Raw genomic sequence first — 23,564 nt, forward strand, 5'->3', positions numbered from 1 at the left:
GACAAGGGCTCCTGCTGCGATCCGCACAGCCAAGTGGTACCCGTGCAGTGTGGTGCCACCGCCTTTCTCGCTCTCACCAGACACTCAGCACAGACCAACGGTCACTGCAGCTCTGGGAAGAAAACAGGCTAAAATCCAGGGATCGGACCCGCTACGGCCAGCAAACCACCAGGCAGAGGCACTTCACTGAATCACAGCGAGGGTGGTGTGCCAGGAGGCCAGCAGCAGCCAGCAGCACGTTCCATGTCCACGTTAGCACACAGCTGCAGGCATCAGCACTGGGCATTCCCCCTCCGTATAAACGCCAGTGGGATCAGGAGTCCAGACGGGCTCCGAGGAGCCCCCTTGGCCAGTCCCAGGAGCCTCGGGTTTGGGCCAGTCCCAGGAGTCTCGGGTCTGGGCCACTGTTGTGCAAGGCAGTTTGCTGAGAACAATGATGCCCTGGGAATCGCATGGCTCCGGCTCTACGCTAGAGCCTGCAGGGAGCAGAACGCAGGCCCTGCAACGGCCCTGCACTCAGCCTGGCTCAGTCTGCCCTGTGCAGCTCACGCCGAGTGGAGAAAGCAGGGCCGGACCCGAGCACCCTACGCAGCTCAGCACCTCAGGCCGAGGGCCTCGGCCGCCCACCTCTCCCCCAGAGCTGGGGCTGGACTCCAGGAGTGGGGGGAAAGGAGCAAACCAACGCCTCGCCGCCTGCCATGGCTGGAGAGCTGCCCGCACCCAGAGGCGGAGGGCAGTGGCTGTGCTTCTCCGCCAGCAGGGGAGGAGAGCCCGGGGAACCGCAGCCTCTCTCGGGAGCAATGGCGGCTGGATGCAGGCCAGACCTGTGCTCGACATGGGGCTCTGCCGGGGCAGAACAAGGGGCTGGGAGAGACTCTTCCACGTCCATAGGAACCTGCCACCCAGCCATGGGAGCAAAGGGGAAGGAGGCAGAGGGATTCCAGCAGCCTGCCAGGGGCCTTTCCTCTCCAGCTGTCTGCTCGCAGGGGTGCAGGTCAGACCATGGACTGGTTCTGAACTCACCAGCCAGTCGTTGTCCCTACATGGCCGAGCCCTGCAGCGTTCCCTGCCCCAGGCAGCAGCAGCACGCCGGAGAGGATTTCCCTCGGCTGGCTGCCCATTCAGCAATCCAGGAGTGGGCGGGCAAGCGCCCAGCTGAGTGCGCGCTGCACGGAGCGTCAGAGCGCAGGGAGGTAGTGCCGGCCATCACGCATCCTTCGGCTCATCCACTGATGCCTGGACATCTCGCTAGGGGCCTTCCAGCCTGCGGAGCCACCACGCATGCGACCAGCTCCAGATGTCTGGGGAAGCGGCCTGGTGCTCATCCAACTGAGTGAGCAGCAAGGCCCCCGCCCCTCCTCTCCCTCAGGTCTAGAGCATTGCTCCCTGCACGGGGCTCACGCCAGCAGCCGCCCACCCACTCTGCTCTGCCTCTGGCTGGAAGCCCGACTGAGTTCCCACTCCCCTCCCCACAGGGCCTTTGCCCCAGGGGCAGCGAGGCTGCAGTAACAGCCCCCAGACGCTCGGGAGGGGCACAGGCGGGTGGCTCACCTCCTGCAATGCCTGAGACGATGGACGCGATGCCGGAGGCCGGGGATCCACGCAGCCCCTCGATGGTGCGCTTGGACTGGTTGGTCAAGCGCTGCTTTAGCTCCATCTTTTCCGACTCCAGCTGGTCAATATCAGCCTGAAGAGCATCCATGGTCTCCTCAAACTCCCTGCAGGGGAGAGACGCCCCCGGGGAACGGGGCACAGCTCAGCGGGCAGAACTCACAGCCTCTACCCAGCAGGATTTGCAGGATCTCAGCAGCTTTGGTCACTTCCAGCCTCCTCCCCCGTCCACACGCTCCCCAGCCATTTCCCTGGGAGGCTGCTCTGTTCTGCAGGTGAAGATCTCACGCGCAGGAAGCATCGCCGTCTCTTTCCCTTAATCGTGGTTCTAGCTCCATCAGGCTGACCACTGCTCTCTCCCCGGGAGTTCACACCACACCAGCACCGGGTCTGGCAATGGTGTGAAATGCCAGCGTCCGGCACCTCACAGAAAGCAGCCAGAATGCAGCCTGTTCTGAGACGTGTCCTCTCTGCCGCTAGCTGCCCCGGTTAACACCTGGGCCTAGCCACCCCTAACCTCCCGAACAGCCCTGGAAACCATGGCAAGCTGCTATCGCTGCTACCCCTTCTGCACAGGCGCCTCCCTTAGCAGGCCCACCCCGAATCCCACGGCTGGGAAACCCACACTCACTTCTCCTTCTTTTTGAGCAGAGCCTGGGTCTCGTCCAGCTTGGTTTGGATCTTCTCCACCCGGTCATCCGCGTCCTTGGACGCACTGTCAAGCTTCTTCTCCAGGAGACTGAGGCGCACGTTTGCTTCACTCAGCTCCTCGCCCTGGAGTGGCAGGGGAGAAAGCGAAGTGCTCCAGGCCTCTGGGCATGGCCAACACGTTCCGGTGCCCTGGAGTGCCCGCCCCGGCTCCACGGGTGCAGCCAATAGCCGGCACACGCCACCAGTCCTTACTGGCTCCGGGGCTCAGGTTAGGCGTACACGGACCACCCACCTGGGGGAAGGGCTAGTGAGTCCCTTATGGCTGATGCCACAGGCCTCTGCTACGTGGGCAGCTTGTGGTCGCTGGGGGAACCGATCCAAAGGGCTAACAGCTCCGCAGGCAGCCCTACAGGAAGTGGGAGCAACTCAGGCAGGCAGCTGCCTACTGGCCAGGCGAATGGGGCACCCCCAGGGTACAGGGTTCTGCACCGGCCAACAGGAAAGGCAGATTAGGGAACAGACCATGGATGAGCTCACCTTGATTTTGAGCGATTTCTTCAGCTCTTTGATGACTGTCTCTCTGTCTTCCAGCTTCAGTCCCAGGCCCTCAGCATCTGTGATCTCGGCCCGGAGTGCGGCTGCCCTCAGATTGACAGGAGGAGGGGGCTGCAGGGACAAGAGCGGGAGTTGCTCGGATATTGCCAGCTGATGGATTCCAGTGCTTGCTCATGGTGAAAAATGGGCAGGACGCTGCTGAGGGAACATCCCCCCAAATCTGCACATGACAGGCAATTGCCTGGCTCCCCGAGTCCCTGACAATGCAGGGAGGGCTGGTCTCGCTGGCTGAGAAGGCAACGGACCCTCGGCAGGTTACACACCGTAACGATGAAGGCTAAGACACACTTGCTGGTTTGGAGGCATCCGCCTAGCTGCACAGACAGCAGGGGGGCTCCTGATTCAAGATGCCGGCCCCTCACCTGCTAACAGTGTCCAAGGAGAGCCCGCTGCGCCCAGAACACACCCCACAAAACCCAGCTACGAGGGGCCGTGCCATCGGTTTCTGCTGTGCGCGCTGCAGCTTGACCATCCTTGTCACCAGATAGCCCGCTAGGGAAAGCCCAGCTTTTCCATCTCCTCCCACCATCCACAGGAAATCAGGGCCTCGCCTGGCTCTGTTCAGCTGCCCTGGCCCAGCCCGAAGGCGCCCCCCAGCCATGCCCCACCTTGGTCTGTGGCCGGTCGGCGTCATACTCTCCCTCCTGCATAGCAGTGGCCATCTTGTTCATGGTCGCAATGAGGATGTTACAGGACTGGCGCAGGCACTCGTACGGGTTGACGCCCTGGCTGCCGTATATCTGCAGAGGATGGTAAGAGAGAGAATTGCCCCGTTTCAAGGTGCGATCTGCACCAGCTGAGCCAAGTACCGCTGCTAGGTAAGGCTTCCTGCCCTTGCTCCACTGACCCCAGGCCTTGGGGGGCAGTCGGCCCTTCTGCCGACGAGGAGGCTGCAGACCGAGGGGGGTAGGCGAGGGGCTGGTCCCTACGCTTCAGCGTTAACTGGCTGTCGCTCCACCCAGGCTCATCCCAAAGTGCCCAGGGGCTGGCGTGAGATACGAGCCCCTCTCAGGCTAACAGGTTTTCGTTCCCCGGGGCAGAGGGCTGTAGGGAAGTTGAGAACTGGGTTCCCACCTGCTCACTTGCTTTGAAGGCCAGATCTTCCAGCTTCACAGCCAGGAGCCCTTCGTTCTCCGTCAGCGGGGCGATCATCTGGGCCCCCGCGGCAGCCACTTCCTGCAGCACCGCCACCACCCAGGTCAGGTGCTTGCGGCAGTCCAGCAGCGTGTCCGACACCTGGGGTCAGGCAGAGACACAGCGATTACGGGATTCGCTCCCAGCAAAGGCAAGTGGAGGCTGTTCCTCCACACGCCCGCCAGGCGTCACAGCACTGCACTCGCCCAATGGCTAAGAGCTCGCGGAGGGCAGTTCAGTTATCACCAGGGAGAAGGGCCCGGGCGGCAGGAAGGAAGGACAGCCCAGGAAGCCAACAGGGCGGGGAATTCTCGTCACCACCTGAGCCCAAGGTTCCTGCTCTCTGCACTTGCTCACTGCTTCCCTCACCAGGCTCCTTACCAGGGCTTCGTGCAGTCCCTGCTGCGCCACGGGCCACGTGGGCTCAGGCTTCTTTACCCAGGGAAGTTCCATTACCGGGACCACGTTACAGATGGCAGCTCATGGCCGTGGCTCAGGCAGGAAATAGTCAGGGTTCTCCTAGCTCTGTCTTATGCTCTATTGGCTACCTAGCCCCCGTGACTCCTGGCCGCGCCTTCCTCCTCTCACAGCGAGGGCTCTGCCCCGCAAGGTGACTGCAGTGTCAGCGTCCCTGCTCGCTGTTCTCTCCAGCGTGCTCTGATCCGCCCCGCCCCGCCCCAGCCCCAGCCCCAGCCCATTCAGGAAAAGGGCCGGGGCAGACACTGCACAGCAGGTTTCGATGCATGGCCCAGGCACGCGTGTAACACAACACAAAGAGAGAAGAGACCAGAGCAGCAAACACCACCAGTCCCAGCCAGGCAGACAAAGACACGCGCTGGCTCGCCAGACAATGCACTGACTCTCTCCCACTGCGCACTCTGCCTCTGCTCTCCCCAGGGGACCCTTCAGGCCAGGCAGGTGACGGCATCCCTAGCACCTGACCGGTACTAAAAATCCCTCACGCCGGCGGGGAGTCACCAGGGGGGAAAGAGGCTGGGGGAGGTGAGCAAGGGACAGAAGATGGCGCCTGTTGTGTGGGACTATAATGGAGCTGGCACAAGTGGGACCCTCCCCTTCACCGGAACACAAACGACCTCCCTGTCCAGCCTGCAGCTGCCTCCCCAGTGAGCACGGCCTGCTGGGATGTGTATTCTCTGCAGCTGCCTCACTCAGCAGGAGGGTGGCTGCAATGTTCTGCACCTTATGGTATTTGCGGTGCCCATGCGGCTCCTGGCAAGCTGCCAGCGCAGCCCCTGGCACAGGTGTTTGGCTGCCCTTTTCCCTGGGACTTCGGCGCTGGCTAGTCCCACCTGCTGTCCAAAGCCGAGTGCTGCGGGTATCCCAGGTGCGTCTGTTCCCGGCATGCGGCGTCTGATCTTCTTGCAGAACTGGCGGATGTCGCTGCAGGAGGTCTCCAGGTCCTTGAGAAGGATGGCGAGGTCGGACGCCTCCTGCCCCGTCTGCCAAGCACATGGAAAGAAGGAAGGAAGGGGGTGAGAAAGCTCAACACCTGAGATGCCAAGGGCCAGTGCATCAGCTGGCTCACGCTGGCGTAGCTGCTGACTTCAATGGAGCAACGCCAACGTACGCCAGCCGAGGTGCTGGCCCCGAATGCAGAGAGGAACCAGGGTGGCAGGAAGTCGGCTGCTCACCTGCAGGAAGGACCGCAGTCGACCCACCTCCACGCCCATGCAGTCCAAGGCACTCTGGGTGAACTGCGGGACAAGCACAAGCACCATTAGTTCAGGGCAAAGCAGACTAAGCGAGACGACCTTGCCTGGGGACAGAGCAGGGCTGAGCTCTCTGGGATTCCTGCTCCACAGGAGCCTGGGCTGCTTTATGTTGGGAGGCACCAGGACACAGGTGCCCTCTGACGGGAGGCCTGGCAGGGCCGACTGCTCCACTGCAGGGACCGGGCTCAGCGCTGTTCTCAACTCCTCTTCCTGCCCTTTACTCACCAGCGCATTGGCAGGGCCCATCCCACATCTTCCCCCCCGCACCCTCTGGTGGGCGAGAGGTGGAGCTCGGGGGGAGGAGCGGGCAGCTGGCAAGCCCACGCTAGCAGGGGATGCACCACTGGGAAAGAGGCAGGAGTGCGTCTCAGGAGGACGTTTTCCAAAGCCCTCATGCAGGAGGCAGCAGCAGCCTGTGCAGTGACTCCTCCCCAAGGGCCCGCAGCACGGGCCGCACCGCTGCTACTCCACCTTAATGTGGTCCGCCAGCTGCATGGTGCAGTCTTCGGCTTGCTCCGCCAGGTGGATGCTGTACAGGTGCTGGAAAGGAGATGGAGAGAGGCGTTAGCTTCTCCAAAGCCCTGCCAGAGCCACGAACCGCAGCCTGCTCCATCTGCACGCAGCCTGCTGGCAGCTGGATGAGGGCGTTGTGCTGCAGACACTAACACGGCAGCACAAGCACACTCACGGGTCTGCCCTTTGGTAACAGCGATAGGAACAGAACGGAGTTAATCCAGCAGAGCCACACGCTATCCCAGCTGTCCCCAGCTCCCTCACCTGGCTTCATATGTCTGGGGAGAGGGAAGCGTGCCGGGGCAGGGGGTGGAGGACAGCAGATTGGCTGCAGTAGCAGATGCTAAGGGGCTCTCTGGGATACTTGGAGTGGACAATCAATCAGATACCCCTCTTGGGAAGGGGGCCTGATCCCATGGATTTAGCAGAGACCCTCCTGCTCCAGTATACTCCTCTGTGCTGGGATTACGCGAAGTTCTGAGAGGTCTATTTCAGTCTCTGATGTGGGGACATGGCCCTGTGGGCCAGCGGTGATGGCTTCTGCAGCCAGTGTCTTAGGATGCCCAGATAAGGGATCCTGGCACAAGGACTGCCAGGCATCTCCCTTCTCTAGGATGGGAATCAGAGCACTTGGGAATGGGAGATCTAGTTGTGGGCCAGCAGGGGAACCAGATCTCGGTGTTCAGAAGGCGGAGGGGAAAGAAGGAAATGCGGTGACGGGAACCTAGCTACTTAGCCTGCAGCCTGGGAGGTTTCCCTGAAAGCAGCAATGCCACCTGGGGCTCTGCAAACCTCAACCCCACTTCGCAGCTCCCACTCCCCACAGCTCAGCTTGCCCTGGGGCCAGTGCCCATACTGCAGAGAGCGGCACAGAGCCGGCACCCACCTGCGGCACAGACCACACCTCCTACCTGGTAGTATTTGATAGCTTTGGTGAGTGGCTCCACGTTGACCGTCTCATCCAGCTGGTCCTTGTGCAGCAGCTGAATCAGGAAGTCCAGCGAGCGCTCATGGACACTCATCTCCGGGTAGAGCATTCCCACCTTCTTATAGACCTCAACGCTGCACTTGCTCAGGGCCCTGGCAGGAGGAGCAAATACTATCAGCTAGTCTGGGACACGGGTCTATCGCTACAGGGGCCCTGCAGTCTCACGGGGGCACTAGTTCTGGATGCCGCTCAGAGGTGCTGAGCAGCTCATGGGAGCTGCCGGTGGCTCAGCATCCATCCTAGGCCCAGGCCCCCAGGCCAGCCCCAGGAGAGGGCACTTCTGGTGACTGGGACCAGCAGCGGCACTAGCTGCGCTGGGGCAACGAGGAAGGGCCACCGCAGGACAGAGTCTGTTCCAATCTCTGGGCTGGCTGTCAGGCTTTCAGCATGGACCCAGTGCCGCTGGGTGGGCGCTGGGGAGGTTTCTTTGCGTTTCAGTGGCGCGCATGGGAAGGTGCAGCTGGAAGGATTCTCTGTCTGACCTCGGCAGCAGTACCGTGAAAGGGCTGAGCGCAGGCTGCAGCAGGCAGTGCTTCTAGTGACTGCTCACAATCCCATCAGATCTCTGGGAACGGCTGCAGTGCTCAGGACGAGGCGCCTCCCTGGCCCTCAGCCATTCTGGACACGTGAGGGGTTTCCCCACCCTCTGCAGGAATGGGGGCACCCTAGGTGCTCTCCTCCCAGAGCACCAGGGATCCAAAGGCTGTGTGCACAGTGCAGGACGCTCACGGTACTCACTGTTCGTATTTGTGCAGCGTCGCTTGCAGGAGGCTCAGCGAATACACCAGCCCCGCAGCAAAGCTCAGCTGCTCCCCTGGGGCACCCCGGAGGCCTGTGCGCTCGGCACAGTTTTCATTCAGCTCGAACTTCTCCTGGGCCTGTTTGCTGATCAGCTCGGCCTGTTGCAGAAGAGATAGAGCAGTCTCAGTCCTGCGCTGCCCAGCACAGCGGCACATCCCTCCTGCTCCCCGCAGCCCAGCATCCCTGCCAGAGCTGCGCTTGCTGGGACAGGCTCCTCTGGCATTTCACACACTCTGCCTTGGGCCTGACCTGGGCAAGCACCAGCTCACACAGCTTCAGTCACAGTCACGGCGGCCATTTTATCCAACAAGGGGTTTTCTTGTGTTTCCATCAGCTTCACTCCCCTGCAGCCTGGCCAGCCAAAGACCTCTCAGCTCTGCTCTCATCTTTGGGGGGCCCCTGAGACACCAGGACTGTTCCCCAGGGCCCCCCTTTTTGTCCCGGTGATGAGGTGTGCTCCCCACACTAGCCCTGCAGGAGCTGAATTAGGCCAGGTGGGCCCACTCAGCAGGTTAGGCTGCAAACAGGGGAATTTTAGGCTGGAAGCAACTGATCAGGGAGACGCTCACCTGCTGGAGACAGGCAGGGAGCAGAGGGGCTGCAGAGATGAGCTGCCTGAAGTTACTCCCTGGGAGGAGGGAGCTGAGAGGCCAGTAAGCCCAAGGAGTGGGGAGGGCCAGGAGGTATGAAAGCGGCTCAGGAAAAGGCAGCAAGGACCCAGCAGGGAATGGTCCTTGGCTGCTGTGTGGAGGTCCCTGAGCCCCCGGGCTCCCCTGCCAGCCACTGTGGGAGTGACACTGGGACCACAGGAGAGCGGGATCCTTGATGCCCTGCCCCCAGAAAGAGATGAGGATGCTGCTCCTGAGTGAGAGGAGCTGCAGCAGAGATACTGAGGACACGTGCCTGCTGGAAGGGCTGTCAGCCTTGACAGACAGAGCTAACCCCAGAACCGCCAGGAGGCAGCGCCATCGAGCTGTGAGGAGAGCATCCCCCCACAGACCCCCAGCCCCATTCTTCTGGCAGGCACCGCCCAGATGCGATGCCCTTCAGAGCCCAGCAGTGCCGCTCGGGTGGGTGAGAGGGGCTCACTGAAGCCCTGCTGGAGGACAGGCCTAGCTCTGCCGCACAGCGCCACCCGGGGGCAATGCAACGGCCCTAAGCACCTCAGCTCATGGCACAGAAATAAGCCGAAGTGGGATGAAAACAAGCCGCTCCCCACCCTAACCGTGTCAAAGGAAGAGGTGCTGGTGCAGGCGGGGCAAGGGGGCGTGTGCCCTTGGCTACCTTGCAGATGAGCCGGGGGATGAGCAGCAGCACCAGGATGCAGTCGTGGTCCCCTCCGTGGCGCAGGAAGCTGTCAGGCATGAAGGAGGTGAGGAGGGAGACGTGCTGGTTGGCCTGCTGCACCTCCATCTGGCGCAGCTCCATCTCTATGGCCTGAGGAGACAAAGGGAACATCAAACGGAGCCTGGAACCGCTCCCGCCCGCTCGCTGGCACTACACGGGGGCCCAGCCGGGCCAGTCAGTCCAAGCCCCTTTCCGCCCCGTCCCAGAGCCACATTCCCACGGCTGCTGGAGGGAAGGAGCTTCCCTCTCACCGGTCCAGGGCAGGCCCCGAAGGGCAGGGTCCCTCACCCTGAGGAGGGCAAACGTCAGACACTTGCTACCGGCCTTCCAGCCAGCGCGAGTTCACATCAGGGTCAGGACACGTTTGTGTCACAAAACCCCATTTTCAAGTGCTTGCTGCTGTGCAAAAACCGTTACAGTCTGGGCCCCCGTTTCTCAGAACAAAGGTTACGCCCCATTCCCACCCCCACCCGGTAATGCCTGATCTCTCCAGCCGCACCACTCACCCTTCCAGCACCCCTGCCGAGTAGCTACATGCTCCGTTTTCACAGCCTGTGCCAGAGCGCGCAGGCATCCTGCCCTGTCTGCCAGGGTCTGCGAGCCCACATGCTAGCCAGTGGGGAAGAGGAGTGTTTCTCAGCAGTTAAGCCGTTTTGCAGACTTTTGGGTGCTCTCACTCACTAGTGACACAGCCCTGGGGGAGGCCTCTGACACCCTCAGAATAACATGGCAACCTCTGGAAGCAGCTCGAGCACAGGAAGCAATGCCGTCCGCTCGCGGGAATACACACACCTGGGTCCTACACACCGACACGCACAGCTGCTCACCGTACCTTCGCATGGGCCTTCGTCTCTGCAAATTTAATCTTGAAGTCGAACATCTCTGGTGGAGGCTGCTGTTGTCTCTCAACAGAAGCTTCTTGCTGGCTCATGAGCTCTCGGTTCACGTCCTGATTGCAGGAGAAGAGGGGAGGATGAGCAATACAATAGAACATGAAGGAACAGAACTGCCATCCCCTCATCTCGGGACCAGGCCTCCCCGTGGTTTCAGGCGATAACGGCGCAGGCAAGGAGGAGGAAGGGGAGTTGACTATGTGGGTGCACTCAGCTGAGGCGTCTCCCCAGCGCTGGGCCTAACACAGCTCCCAAGGGGACACAGGGCAGACTGCTCCGGGCTCAGGAGAACAATCGTGCAGGGCGGGGAGGGTAACTAGATCCATCTCCCCACCTGCATTTCCATGATGGTCTCACTGGGCTGCTGCCAGCGCCCCCAGATCCCTTAGGGAATCCCATCCACCTGCTCACACCTGCAGCCCCTGGGACATAACGCAACACCCACGCTTGGGAGTATGTTAGCTCACTGGTTCCCGAGCTCCCAGCCCGCGTTTCCCCACTGCGGAGCAAAGGGATGGCCAGGAGGCAGCTGAAGCACAACCAATAGGAGGAAGTTTCCCTCAGAGTAAAACTAGTGGTCAGGTTGCTCTGGCTTAGCTGGATGTTCTCGGTAAATCCCGCCTAAACCAGGAGTCCAACTCCCAGGGCACCAGCCGCCCGTTCCAGGTGCGTTTGCAGTGCCAGCAGCATCCCCTGCAGGGTTGGTCCCGTCCCCTCTCTGCAGCGCTCCTGCCTGCCGAGGCCTCTGCCTCCTTGGTACTAAAGCCCTGCCCTGAAGCAGGTGCTGCTCCGATAGGTGCTGGGCAGTTCAGCCAGCCCCTCCCCTGGCCCCGCAGGCCGCAGTGGCAGGTGGTGCTCAAGGACTTTACCTGCAGGTGTGCGGTCAGCTCCCGGTATTTCTTGATGGTCTGCTGGTAATCTGCCACCGTCTCCTGTGCAGCCTCCACGCGCTTCTCCGCCTCGCGGACCCGCGCCGTTGCCATGTCCAGCTGCTCACGCAGCTCCAGCTCGGTCTCTCTGGCATTCTCCTGCAGCTCGTCGTTCATCTCGTTTATGGCTTCCTAGCAGGAAGAAGGGGAGGGGGCTGCCGCTCACAGCTCGGCCTGTCAGGCCACAGGATCACGGGGCTTTCAGAAGAGGGAAGGGGCACAGCTTCGGGGCTGACCAGGAGATCAGCTGCGGCCATCGTGCCCAGCAGGAGCTTGGGAGATCAGCCAACCCCAGTGACTTCATTGAGCCTCGCCCGCTGCCACACCCTGTCCTGTGGCCAGCCTGGCTGCAGACCATGCAGACACAGGAACACGCGTGGGTTCTGTCTCATCCTCTCTGACCCATGGCAGAGAGCTCTGCCTGCTGGGCAGCTTACCAGGTCACTGACGGTCTCGCGCAGCTCCCGGACCTTCTCCTCCAAGTCCAGGTTTCTCTCTGTCAGAGTCTCCACCATCTCTTCAGCACCCAGCGCAGCATCCACCTAAGGACACAGGGCTCAAAAGCTTAGCCTGACCTGGCCTCCCACATTCCAACACCGCTGCATAGGAATGCAACATCCACCATCCTGGGTCAGGCCAATGGTTCATCGAACCCAGTGTCCTGTTTTCCCACAGCAGCCAGTGCCAGATGCTTCCGAGAGAGTGAACAGAACAGGGTAATTATCGAATGATCCACCCTCTCTCGACCATTCCCAGCTTCCGGCGGTCAGAGTTGTAGACACACCTGGAGCACTGGGCTGCATCCATGACTAGCTTGGCTAATAGCCATGATGAGCCTGCCCTCCATTAACTTATCTACTTTTTTTAACCCAGTTATACTTTTGGCCTTCACAACATCCTCTGGCAAGGAGTTCCACAGGTTGACACTGTGTTGTGTGAAGTTTGTTTTAAACCTGCTGCCTATTAAATTCATTGGGTGACCCCTGGTTCTTGTGTTACATGAAGGGGTAAATAACACCTCCTTATTCACATTCATGATTTTATAGACTTCTATCCTATCCCCTCCCTCAGTTGTCTCTTTTCTAAGCTGAACAGTCCCAGCCTAATTTTTCCTTGTATGGAAGCTGTTTCATACCCCTCAGCACTTTCGTTGCCCTTCTCTGTACTGTTTCTAATTCTAATATATCTTTTTTGAGATGGGGCGACCAGAACTGCAGGCAGTATTTATGATGTGGGCGCCCCATGGCTTTATACTGTGGTCATAACAATATATTCTGCCTTATTAGCTGTGCCTTTCCTAATCACTCCTAACATTGGTCACTTTTTTGACTGCTGCCGCACACTGAGTGGATGTTTTCAGAGAACTATCCAGTGACTCCAGATCCCTCTCTTAGCAGTAGCAGCTAATTCAGACCCCATCATATTATAGGTATAGTTGGGATGATGTTTTCCAGTGTGTGTCACTCTGCATTTATCAACACTGAATTTCATCTGCCATTTTGTTGCCCAGTCACCCAGCCCCTGTGGCCTGCACCTCCTCCCCCAGCTCCCACTGGCCGGGAACAGTGAACCGCAGCCACTGGGAGCAGCGGACGGTCAATGTACAGAAACTGTCTCTCAGCCCACAACGCATCACCCTGGTGGGCTGCCCACCGCTGCGCTACAGGAACATTCAATGTTCCAGCAGGGTGAGGAGATGGGAAGAGACACCCGGCTTCAATCCTCACAGCCGCTGTGGCCACAGAACCTGGAACATCATGACACTAATACCTAATGTACTTCTGTGCAACCTCCAAGAAATCCGTCTGCTGCTGCTTTGCCAGCCCTGAGCCCAGCTTTCCACAGCTCTCTGCTCTGCACCGAAGCCCAGGACAAGTTATGGGTCAGATTTATCAGAGGCACAATGGGAGCTCACTCTCTTTCCATGGGAACAGGAGTCATCCTCTCTCCCCCTCTGCACATTATCAAGTGGTGTCAGTGACAATCACCGCTCTCCTACCAAGCCAGGATCATGCTAGAGCTTCCGTACAGTATCGCCTGCTTCTTCCGCAGCAGACGGTCAGTGCCTGCCTCTAGGAAGCCCGTAAAATGCAAAGGGGAGCGCACTGCATTGTAGTCATCAAGGAACCTTCCCCCAGGGGCCCCACGTCACTAGAACCTCTGCATGGCTGGGACTCGCCCATCCTCCTGACCACGCCATCCTAAGACAAGCGTGTTAGGTGGCACCGAATTCCAGAGGTAAGACGACATCAGTTAGACTCTCCTTTGGAAAGGTTTTTAAGACACCAGGTGCAAAGTGTCTCTTACATTTAAGGAAGCCAGCCTGCAGCCAAGCATGAACCACTGCCCAGAGTCCGGCACGGCTCGTGCTGGAGAAGGGCAGACTCTACAGCAGGATCCCCTGGGACTCCTTCACTGGCTCCTGGGATGCTCTAAGCGTGCGGTTTCTAAGCGAGAGCCCCACACCCAGCAGTTCACAGGAGACACCAATTTGCCTGGCAGTGGTTCCCTGACCCTCTTTGAAGCCCCACAGCACCCTGGGGTGGACTCACCTGCTCTTTCAACTCGTCAATGGTTCTCTCTGCCTGCTTCACCTCCTCCTGCAGCTTCTCCTTCTGCTGACGCAAGCTCTCCAGCTCTGAATTCTTCTTCTCCATGTGTTTCTGAAGCTTCACGTGCTCCTGCTTCTCTGATGCTGACAGATCCCGCATCCTGAAACGGAGCAAACACACTCAGAGCAAACGGAAGGGGACCCAGGGACTGTGGTCACAGCAACCATTCCCTGCCCTTGCCATCACAGCCTTCCTCAGATGTCTGCACCCCTTCCGAGTCAGCTGGCTAGGACACCTGTCCTTTCACTAGCAGTGACCATCCCATAGAGGACAGCTTGCAGTCCCAGTGCTGAGATACGGGGGCAGCCATGCTGAGTGCAAAGGGAACTCATTTACCGGGGGGGCTCAGATTGACGCTCCGTGGTAAAGAGACAGCTTTGCAGCCATCAGTGCACATTCACTCAGAACAGAGACGTTTCAGCCCCTGGATACGGCTTGTAACTTAACTCTTCACGGGAAGAGGGCAGATCGGACTCTCGGGCTGTGACCTGAAGAGGCTAGACAATGAAGACTATACCAGGTACGTTGGTGGGACCATGCAGGGGAGGCCCTCTCCTAGGACACTCGGAAGTTGTCCCTGTTGGGACTACAGAGAGATGCAACATCCGTTTCCCAGTGCGAAGCAGTTCAGTAGACACCTGGCCAGAAGGTGTGCAAGACACTGCCAGAAGCCATCCCAATCTGGTCACCACAGCAAACACACGCAGCGTATCAACCGGCTACTGTATTTAAGTAGCCTGCTCGTAGCCAGAGTATCAGAAGAAAGCAGACTGCCTGCTTTCTGCAGCATCTCACATTCTCTGCATGTATAACCTCAGCAGACCCCCAGTGACCCACCCCACTTCCTACTCCTCTGAGGTTTAACAGATGTGCTGGGAGTTAGAAAGGAACTGAGGAGCATTTGGAGGTGTGTCTGTGGCGGGCTAGGGGGTTAATCCCCTGGCTCGAGAACAAGGTCCATGGGTCACTGCTTTGAGGCCAGTTCTGTTGCTAGGTGGTAGGGCGTGGGAGCTTGCAATGAGGATCTGCAGAGGTGATATAGCCGAGGAGGAGATGTAATAGGAAGGAAGCGTTATACCTGACAAGAGCTTCCTTGAGCCTCGCGTTTTGCTCTTCTAGCTGTTTTACCTGGTAGCTGGATGCAGCCCCATCCGAGCCTGGAGAAAGGGAGAAGCAGAGAGACGTTACCCAGCATTTGCAGGAAAATCAGCTCTTATCCAGAGGCAGGTCTCTCAAGAGCAACTAAGATTTTAAACCTGGGAGTTGGGAGGACAATGCTCAGGGGGTTAACCCACCAGCCTATCACCTCCTCAACAGAGCAGCCCTCGAATCTAGTGTATGTCACAAGCTGAGGTTAGTCAATTAGTGGCCAGGGACTCAAATTAAGAACCGCTGCATGGTATGGCACAATCTGCAATCTCGGCTCAGGGGAGCTGCATGGCTAGAACTGCTGGTGCTGCAGGTCAGGCCCGCGGTGCCTAATGCAGAGCTCTAACGTACTCTAGATGATGCTTGTGGTCCCTTCTAACCCTATGGTTCTATGTACTTATCTGGCTGTAGCCAATGTGATCCCAGTAGCCGCTGCCCCCCCATCCTCCTCCATCCGCCCCAGCGAAGATCCCACATCCCTTTCGCTCTGTCCATCTCCCCCATTTTCCCCTTTGCAGCCCTCCTCAGTGCATCCATCCGCCGTCTCCTCAATCTACTGCTCCTCTGGCAGATACAGGTTCTGTCGAGTGAGCAGAGTCCTGGGGCTCTCAGGTGACCATTCCGCAGGCCCTCTGCCATGGAAATCGGCTCATGCTGTCGATATGCAATGGCTGCTCACTTCCTTGTCTGCGTATTTTTAAAGTCTGCCTTGGCTAGAAAGCCCATTAGGGAATCAAAACAAGGATAAAATATGGGAGATTGTTCCACGTTTTGGCTTCGATGTCCTGTCCGTCGAGGAGCTGAGCAGCTGGTCTGAAATCAGCAAAATGAGCAGACCCTGTGCACTACAGCACAAACAGCTTGTCCCAGAGACGCTCCCAGGAGCCGGCATCCCCTGTCTGGGCAAGGGGCAATGAGCGCTGCAGTGGCCGGTTTAGCCATAGTGAGAGAGACCTGCATCCCGCCAGCCAGACTCCCACTCAAACTCAGAGGTGATGGGACATGGAGAGATGCTCATTTGCTGCTTCCTACTGACCCGTCTGTGAGTAAGGGTCCTATCATTTCCTACCGCCCAGCGCTGCAAAGCCAGGTAATTGGACTGCATGCAAAGGGTTGAGAGCATTTAGCCGGATGTCTAAGGAGCTATCACAGCAATCCCACAGGGGCAAATCCTAACATCAGAACAGCCAGACTGGGTCAGACCAAAGGTCCATCTAGCGCAGTGTCCTGTCTGGCGACAGTGGCCAATGCCAGGCGCCCCAGAGGGAATGAACAGAACAGGGAATCAAGTGATCCAGCCCCTGTCGCTCATTCCCTACTTCTGGCAGTGAGAGGTTTAGGGACACCCAGAACATGGGGTTGCCTCCCTGACCATCCTGGCTAACAGCCACTGATGGACCATCCTCCAGGAACTTATCTAGTTCTTTTGTGAACTGTTATAGTCTTGGCCTTCACAACATCTCCTGGCAAAGCGTTCCACAGGTTGACTGTGTGCTGTGGGAAGAAATACTTCCTTCGGTTTGTGTTAAACCTGCTGCCTAGTCATTTCATTGGGTGACCCCTGCTTCCTGTGTTATGTGAAGGGGTAAATAACACTCCACACCAGTCATGATTTTATAGACCTTGAGCACATCCACCTTTAGTCTCTTTTCTAAGCTGAACAGCCCCAGTCTTTTTAATCTCTCCTCATATGGAAGCTGTTCCAGACCCCTCAGCATTTTTGTTGTCCTTTTCTGAACTTTTTCCAGTTCCAATACACCTTGTGGAGATGGGGTCATGTCATAAACAGATAGCTAAGGGTTAATGTCTCTTTCATCTGAAAAAAAAAGTAACCTGAAGCACCTGACCAGAGGACCAATCAGGAAACAGGATTTTTTCAACTTTGGGTGGAGGGAAGTTTGTGTCTGAGTTCTTTGTCTTCTGCCTGTATGCTCTCTCGGATGAGAAGTGATTTCTGTTTCCTGCTTTCTAATCTTCTGTTTCCCCAGTTGTAAGTACCAAAGATCAGATAGGGATTTATATGTTCTTTTGTATTTACATGTCTGTAGTTGCTGGAGTGTTCTGAATTGTATTCTTTTTGAATAAGGCTGTTTATTCATATTTCTTTTAAGCAATTGACCCTGTATTTGTCACCTTAATACAGAGAGACCATTTGTATGTATTTTTCTTTCTTTTTTATATAAAGCTTTCTTTTAAAGACCTGTTGGAGTTTTTCTTTAGTGAGGAACTCCAGGGAATTGAGTCTGCAGCTCACCAGGGAATTGGTGGGAGGAAGAAGTCAGGGGGAGATCTGTGTGTGGTAGGATTTACTAGCCTGACTTTGCATTCCCTCTGGGTGAAGAGGGAAGTGCTTTTGTTTCCAGGACTGGAATTAGAGAGGGTGGACTCCCTCTGCTTAGATTCACGGAGGTTGCTTCTGTGTATCTCTCCAGGAGCACCTGGAGGGGGAAGGGAAAAGATTTATTTCCCTTTGTTGTGAGACTCAAGGGATTTGGGTCTTGGGGTCCCCAGGGAAGGTTTTTGGGGGGACCAGAGTGCCCCAAAACACTCTAATTTTTTGGGTGGTGGCAGCAGTACCAGGTCCAAGCTGGTAACTAAGCTTGGAGGTTTTCATGCTAACCCCCATATTTTGGACGCTAAGGTCCAAATCTGGGACTAGGTTATTGACAGGTCACCAGAACTGCATGCAGGATTCCACATGTGGGTGCACCAAGGATCTATACAGTGGCATTGTGCTATTTTCTGTCTTATTAGCTACGCTTTGCCAAACATTCCTAACATTCTGTGCCGCTGCACATTCAGCAGATGTTTCCATAGGACCATCCACGAGGACTCTAAGATCTCTCTCTTAAGTAGTAACGGCTAATTTAAACCCATCCTTTTCAACGGATAGTTGGGATTATGTTTTCCAATGTTTTTGCATTTATCGACATGGAATTTCATCTGCCATTTTGTTGCCAGTCCCCCTTCTGTAACTCCTTTCAGTCAACTCTGGACTTACACGTATTGAGTCATTTTGCATCATCTGCAAACTTTGCCACCTGGTCACCCCTTTTTCCAGATCACTTATGAATATGCTGAATAACCGTGGTCCCGGTGCAGATCCTTGTGGAACCCTGCCATTCACCTCTTCCACTGTGAACACTTAGAATGTATTCCTCTCTTTTAACCAGTTACTGATCCAGGAGAGAACCTTCCCCCTTGTCCCTGACTGCCTCCTTCACTTAAGAGCCTTTGGTGAGGGACCCTGTCAAAGGCTTTCTGAAATTCCAGTACACTATATTCACTGGACCCCCCACCCCACCCCTTGTCCACATTTGCTGATCCCCTTCTAGCAGTTTGGAGAGGCGGAAGTTCCCTTTACAAAAACCATGGTGACTTTTCCCCAACAAATCATGCTCATCTCTGCATCTGTTGATTCTCTTCTCTACTAGAGTTTCAGCCAATGTGCCTGGTGCTGAAGTCAGGTTCCCCAGTCTGTAACTGCCGGGCCAGCCTCTGGAGCCTTTTAATTATTTACTTATTTTAAAGCTATTGGGTGAATCCCATCTGGTCCTAGTGACTTATTACTGTTTATTTCATCAATGGAATTAACTCCTGAATGGCACTGTTCCCACTGACTCCACCAGGCGTAGGAGATCTCAGTGGAGCTTGGTATTTATGCTGCACTCATCACAACAATGGGATCTCCCCCACATGTAGATTTACCCCCAACCCAGGTTTGCATTAAAACAGGAGACCCCTCCCCTAAGCCCATTTCACAATGGGTGGTCCCCACACCTCTCACCTTTCTCTTCTATCTCGTGTTTCAGGATCTCCAGGTCCATCGTGAGATATTCCACCTTCTCTTTCAGGGAATCCACCTCCTGCTGCAGGGATTCGGCCCGCTCTTCTGCCATCTCCTTGTCCAGAGTTGCCATCTCGATAGCATCAGCTGTATCGGCCATTTCCTCCATGTAATGCTCCTTGGCTTCTAATGCATCTTTGGCCTCCTGCAGTCAGGCAGAAACAGGGTGAGGACACCTTGGGATGGAAGCCTGATGGAACAGGGGAGCTCCTCAGACTCAGTCTCAAGCCGAAACCATTACCCAGCTGTACAGCTCAGATAATCCTGGCTGTGACAGCGTTCTTGTAGGGGGACTACATGGATTCAAATCCCAGCTGGTAAATGCTTACCGGGCGTGCAGGGGAAAAGGCCACTGCCACAAAAACTGTCTTATTTCTGTTCCAACTCAGCACCTCTTCCCCACTCAGCCCAGCAATTACACTTCCAACCCCTCTTCCCTCCACCCAGGACCAGTAATACAGGGCTTGAGTGGCCAAGGATTCCTCCCACCCCACTTGGAACAAAAAGAGAATCAGTTCCAGTAGAATCCATAGAATCCTAGAATATCAGGGTTGGAAGGGACCTCAGGAGGTATCTAGTCCAACCCCCTGCTCAGAGCAGGGCCAATCCCCAACTAAATCATCCCAGCCAGGGCTTTGTCAAGCCTGACCTTAAAAACTTCTAAGGAAGGAGATTCCACCACCTCCCTAGGTAACCCATTCCAGTGCTTCACCACCCTCCTAGTGAAAAAGTTTTTCCTAATATCCAACCTAAACCTCCCCCACTGCAACTTGAGACCATTGCTCCTTGTCCTGTCATCAGCCACTACTGAGAACAGCAAAGCTCCATCCTCTTTGGAACCCCCTTTCCAGTAACGCCACCAGACACATGCCTGGTCTACACTACAGAGTTAGGTCGAAGTAAATTGCCTTATGTGAACCTAACTCGAAGCATCTACACTGAACTGTTGCTCCCACTGATGTAAGTCACCACACTGACTTCATAACCCAAGTGCTACACCTCACGGAGGTGAAGTCAATGTAGTTAGGTTGACACATTGTCAGTGTAGACAGTTTGCTACTTACATCGACTGCTGCTGCCTTTCAGAAACCATCCCACAGTGCCCCACCTGGCAGGTCAATGGGTGCACATGCTCCTGGGGAGGACTCATGTGGCTGACACACGCAGCATAGTGTGATGTGTAAAACCGATTCAGTGACTGTGGTGGCTGAACATCCATGTAACTTAGGTTGACTTAATTTTGTAGTGTGGACTTGCCCTCAGATTTAACCTCTGCACGACAAATTCCTGACTGTGCTGGTAACCAGGATGGGAGGTACCGGCAGGTTACATTCTGAAGTATTACATGCAACAGGACATAACTGTTTCATGTTCATTAAGGGAGGTTCCCCAGACCCTAACTGGGGATCACTAAAATCTAAGCAAGGTGTTAACCTAGTAAAAGGCAGGTGTGTTAAACACACAAGGATGATGGGCTGCCTTGTTTCTGTATTTTAAGAAGGTGGCAAGCCCCGGCACTGGCTCACGGGCGCACACCAAGCATATTTTATACCTTTCTTTGTAGTAACAGCGTTTAGCCGACTCCGTTAAAATGGAGCAGTGACCTCGGCACATCCCGCCAACCAACCAACCAGCTGCTGGTCCATTCCTGGAGGGTAGCGCCAGCAGACAGTATGAAGCCGTTTGGCAGCTGTATTAGGTTCTAAATTTCTCTTATGTAGACCCAGGGCCCACCCCCACTCCACCCCTTCCCCCAAGACCCCAACCCCCCCACCTCTCTCTGCCCCCCCAAACTCTCCCAGCCCACTGAAAGGCTGCACAGATCAGCACCTCCCCATCCCTCCCAGCCTCCTGCATGCCGCAAAACAGCTGTTTGGGGTGGGTGGGAGGGGGAGGTGCTGATCTGTGTGGTCTTTCAGCAGGCAGGAGGCACTATGCGGAGTTGGGTGCTAAGCCCCCCCCCCGCCCGCCCCCCCAGCAGCCCCCTCCATCATTTTTTCCCCGTGGGTGCTCCAGCCCCAGAGCACTCACAGAGTCAGCAGCTATGGCTGGAAGCTGAAGAGAAACTCAGTCACGAGGTACTACGTGGAATCAAGGGAACAGAGCTCCAGGACCAAATTCACTGGCTGCTAAACTTGTGATATACAAGGTGGGTGAGCTAACATATTTTATTGAACCAACTTCTGTGGTGAGGGAGACAAGCTTGGAAAACAGAAGTTGGTCCAATTGAAGATATTCCCTCACCCACCTGGTCTCTCTAATATCCGGGGACCCACACGACTAACAACGCTGCCAAAGGCGTGTGACAGCAAGGGGAGGGAGGCAGGTCCAGTCGTACTTTCAGGGTGAGCGTCTGACAGAAGCGGCACTGGAAGAAGAAAACCCTCACCCAGAAGGGCGCACTGAGTCCAGGCATCCAAACACGGCCAAACAGGACGCACAACGTTAAAATGCGATCCCGTAACTGACAGCTGCAGCATCCTGGATCTGATCAGAGGCTCGTAATGTGTCTGACTGATTGCCGGATGGAGCCCAGGCCACAGCATCTCCTCTTCTCCTCCTTCAAGGAATCTGACTGACTGATTAACTACAAACAAAACTTGCTCCCAGGACAGATGAAAGAAAAGGATTAGGGAAAAGTTGAGGACAGTGTGTGTGACTGGAGCCCGTTGCACTTTCTGTGGTTAGAAGGAAGAGAAGGGGGAACCCCTGGGCCCCTCCAGGATGGGAGCATGAGGGGAGAGGCCTAATGGCCACCGCTCTCCAGAAGATTCCCCCAGGGTCAAGGAGCTTTCATCATGAGCCACAGGTGGGAATCTGCAGACGCCCCTGGCAGAAGGGACACATTATCCAAAGCACAGCTTGGCTAAAGCTGGCCAGCGTGGCTCCATGACAAAACTCTTGCCTCAGATATGGGGAGAAAATAGGCCAAAATAAACCACAGGAAGATGCCACCAGGATAATGGGCCCAGACATATCTAGCGCCTTGTACAAATTAATTCAGCACTGAGTGTTGTTTACTTCCACTGGGCTTTTGCATTCTCAAACCAGTACGTGAGCCAATGTTCGCTATGTCGTGGTCACAGGTTGCTTTAGGGCCCACATCTCTTCAGAAGACAGGATTTGGGGGAGTTCATGTTTTTATGCTAGTGGATGCATCAAAAATAAAGTAAGAACGCCCCAGTCTGATTTCCAACGATGAAAGAGCCTTGAACGTACTGGCTCCCTTGACACGGCATTAACAAGAGCTGCACAGCTCTGGTGCTGCCACATGCCGCCAGGAAGATGCTCACCTTTTTGGCCTCTTTTAGACGTTTCTGGAGGTCAACCTGTTGTTCCTGCATTTTGCTCTTCCACTCCTGCACTTGCTCCAACTGGATCTTGTATTTCTCCAGCTCTTTCAGCTTTGCTTTGTCTTCATTTCGCTTCATCTTCAGAGTCTCCAGCTTCTCCTCCAGGTCTCTGACTTGAGAACGCAGGTTCTCCTCCTCCTGCATAGCCAGGGGAAAATGGGAGGTTACTCTGAGAAATAGAGATGTCACTTAACAATGGATTTCTCCAAATACCTCCAATTTAATGCACAGGCAACAAAACCTAAGTCTGACCCAGTTCTCAGAATTCAGTCAACCCTTTTCCAATACCAGCACCATTAAAGGCCTCTTGGAAGAACAAAGTGAATGAAATTATTCCACTTCCAAAGCCCGTATAACGTTTTAATCTCACTGGGTTTCATTTCACCCACAGTACACAGTTAACACTTCGATGTGCTGAGACACGGCCTGGCCGACAAACGTGCTGTGCACCTGCACTTCCATGGGACTTCAGTGAGATTTGCGAGTGCTGAGCCCGTCTGAAAACCAATAATGTACAAAATTAACTCCTTTAATTCCCCTCTCCTGCCCCTAGGGGTCAAAGTAATGACACATGCAAGGAAAACGTGTCTCCGCTAACAGGACTGGGGCTCTAATGTGACAAGCGATGTGATTTTAAACTACAGCCTGTGTAATGGCTAATGCTTTAAGGCTTATTTCAATGAAGTTTAACAACTCACAGACACACACAAACTGTGCCCACTGTAAACTGGAGAGTTATTAGCTGATGCCAGGGGTTACTCTACTGAACACCAAAGGCATCCTAACTGTTTCCCATCTCTCCCCCGTCAGTCGCGCCAATACAATGGGCGGTTACTATCCCAAAGGGGGTTAAGCACGGCTAAGAGATTTTGTAGGCTGGATTCTGAAGGTTTTGGAATCATGGCTCTGGACACTTTCATCTCTAGAAGGAAAGGCTTAGTGCAACATCCAGCACACATGTAATTCTTCACCCAGGTAAGGATGGAGCACAGCCCTGATCTCTCGGCAAGTGACAGTGCCATAATGGCATTTCCACTCTGACCCACAAACTAGCCATTGCGTCTGACTGCAATGCCTCTTCCAGGCTTTTCTAACAAGCGGGCTCTCTAGAGACAAGCAGGGCAGATCTTTCCCACTGAAAGATAACCCAGGTAACCAGCATCAACAGGAAGTCACTCAGCTCTGTTACGACAAAGAGTCACTGCATCAGTTGGGTTTCAAAACCCAGTTCAAAGTCATCCTGACCTTTAACAGGTGTAGCCCACAGAGGGGTCTGGTGCCAGCAAGCAACATTCCATCTTGAGCTGAGCAAAGGCAGCTCAAAGATGGAGCAGCGTATGCTGGGACCTGAAGCGTCTCCTCCAAACTAAAGTTGAAGGTGGCTGTAA

The 23,564-nt window shown here is 55.8% G+C and overlaps 1 protein-coding gene across 13 annotated transcripts in view; it reads right to left on the minus strand.

Moving 5' to 3' along the window:
* The window catches only part of DCTN1 (dynactin subunit 1), a 134,683-nt gene that overhangs the window by 6,475 nt on the left and 104,644 nt on the right, over positions 1-23,564 (minus strand). For all 13 annotated transcript variants that reach the window (XM_050944872.1, XM_050944876.1, XM_050944874.1 and 10 more), the window contains 18 exons: positions 22,117-22,314; positions 18,764-18,968; positions 14,906-14,984; positions 13,768-13,927; positions 11,653-11,757; positions 11,156-11,347; positions 10,226-10,342; positions 9,331-9,483; positions 7,984-8,144; positions 7,169-7,337; positions 6,216-6,284; positions 5,664-5,726; positions 5,322-5,471; positions 3,952-4,113; positions 3,486-3,617; positions 2,800-2,928; positions 2,243-2,385; positions 1,552-1,718 (listed from right to left, as the gene is read on the minus strand). In XM_050944872.1, the coding sequence (XP_050800829.1) occupies positions 1,552-1,718; positions 2,243-2,385; positions 2,800-2,928; positions 3,486-3,617; positions 3,952-4,113; positions 5,322-5,471; positions 5,664-5,726; positions 6,216-6,284; positions 7,169-7,337; positions 7,984-8,144; positions 9,331-9,483; positions 10,226-10,342; positions 11,156-11,347; positions 11,653-11,757; positions 13,768-13,927; positions 14,906-14,984; positions 18,764-18,968; positions 22,117-22,314 (2,554 nt within the window). The remainder of the gene's footprint in view (positions 1-1,551; positions 1,719-2,242; positions 2,386-2,799; positions 2,929-3,485; positions 3,618-3,951; positions 4,114-5,321; positions 5,472-5,663; positions 5,727-6,215; positions 6,285-7,168; positions 7,338-7,983; positions 8,145-9,330; positions 9,484-10,225; positions 10,343-11,155; positions 11,348-11,652; positions 11,758-13,767; positions 13,928-14,905; positions 14,985-18,763; positions 18,969-22,116; positions 22,315-23,564) is intronic.

This window comes from Gopherus flavomarginatus, chromosome 3 (assembly GCF_025201925.1).
Source record: "Gopherus flavomarginatus isolate rGopFla2 chromosome 3, rGopFla2.mat.asm, whole genome shotgun sequence".
In the NCBI taxonomy this organism is placed as follows: domain Eukaryota; kingdom Metazoa; phylum Chordata; order Testudines; family Testudinidae; genus Gopherus; species Gopherus flavomarginatus.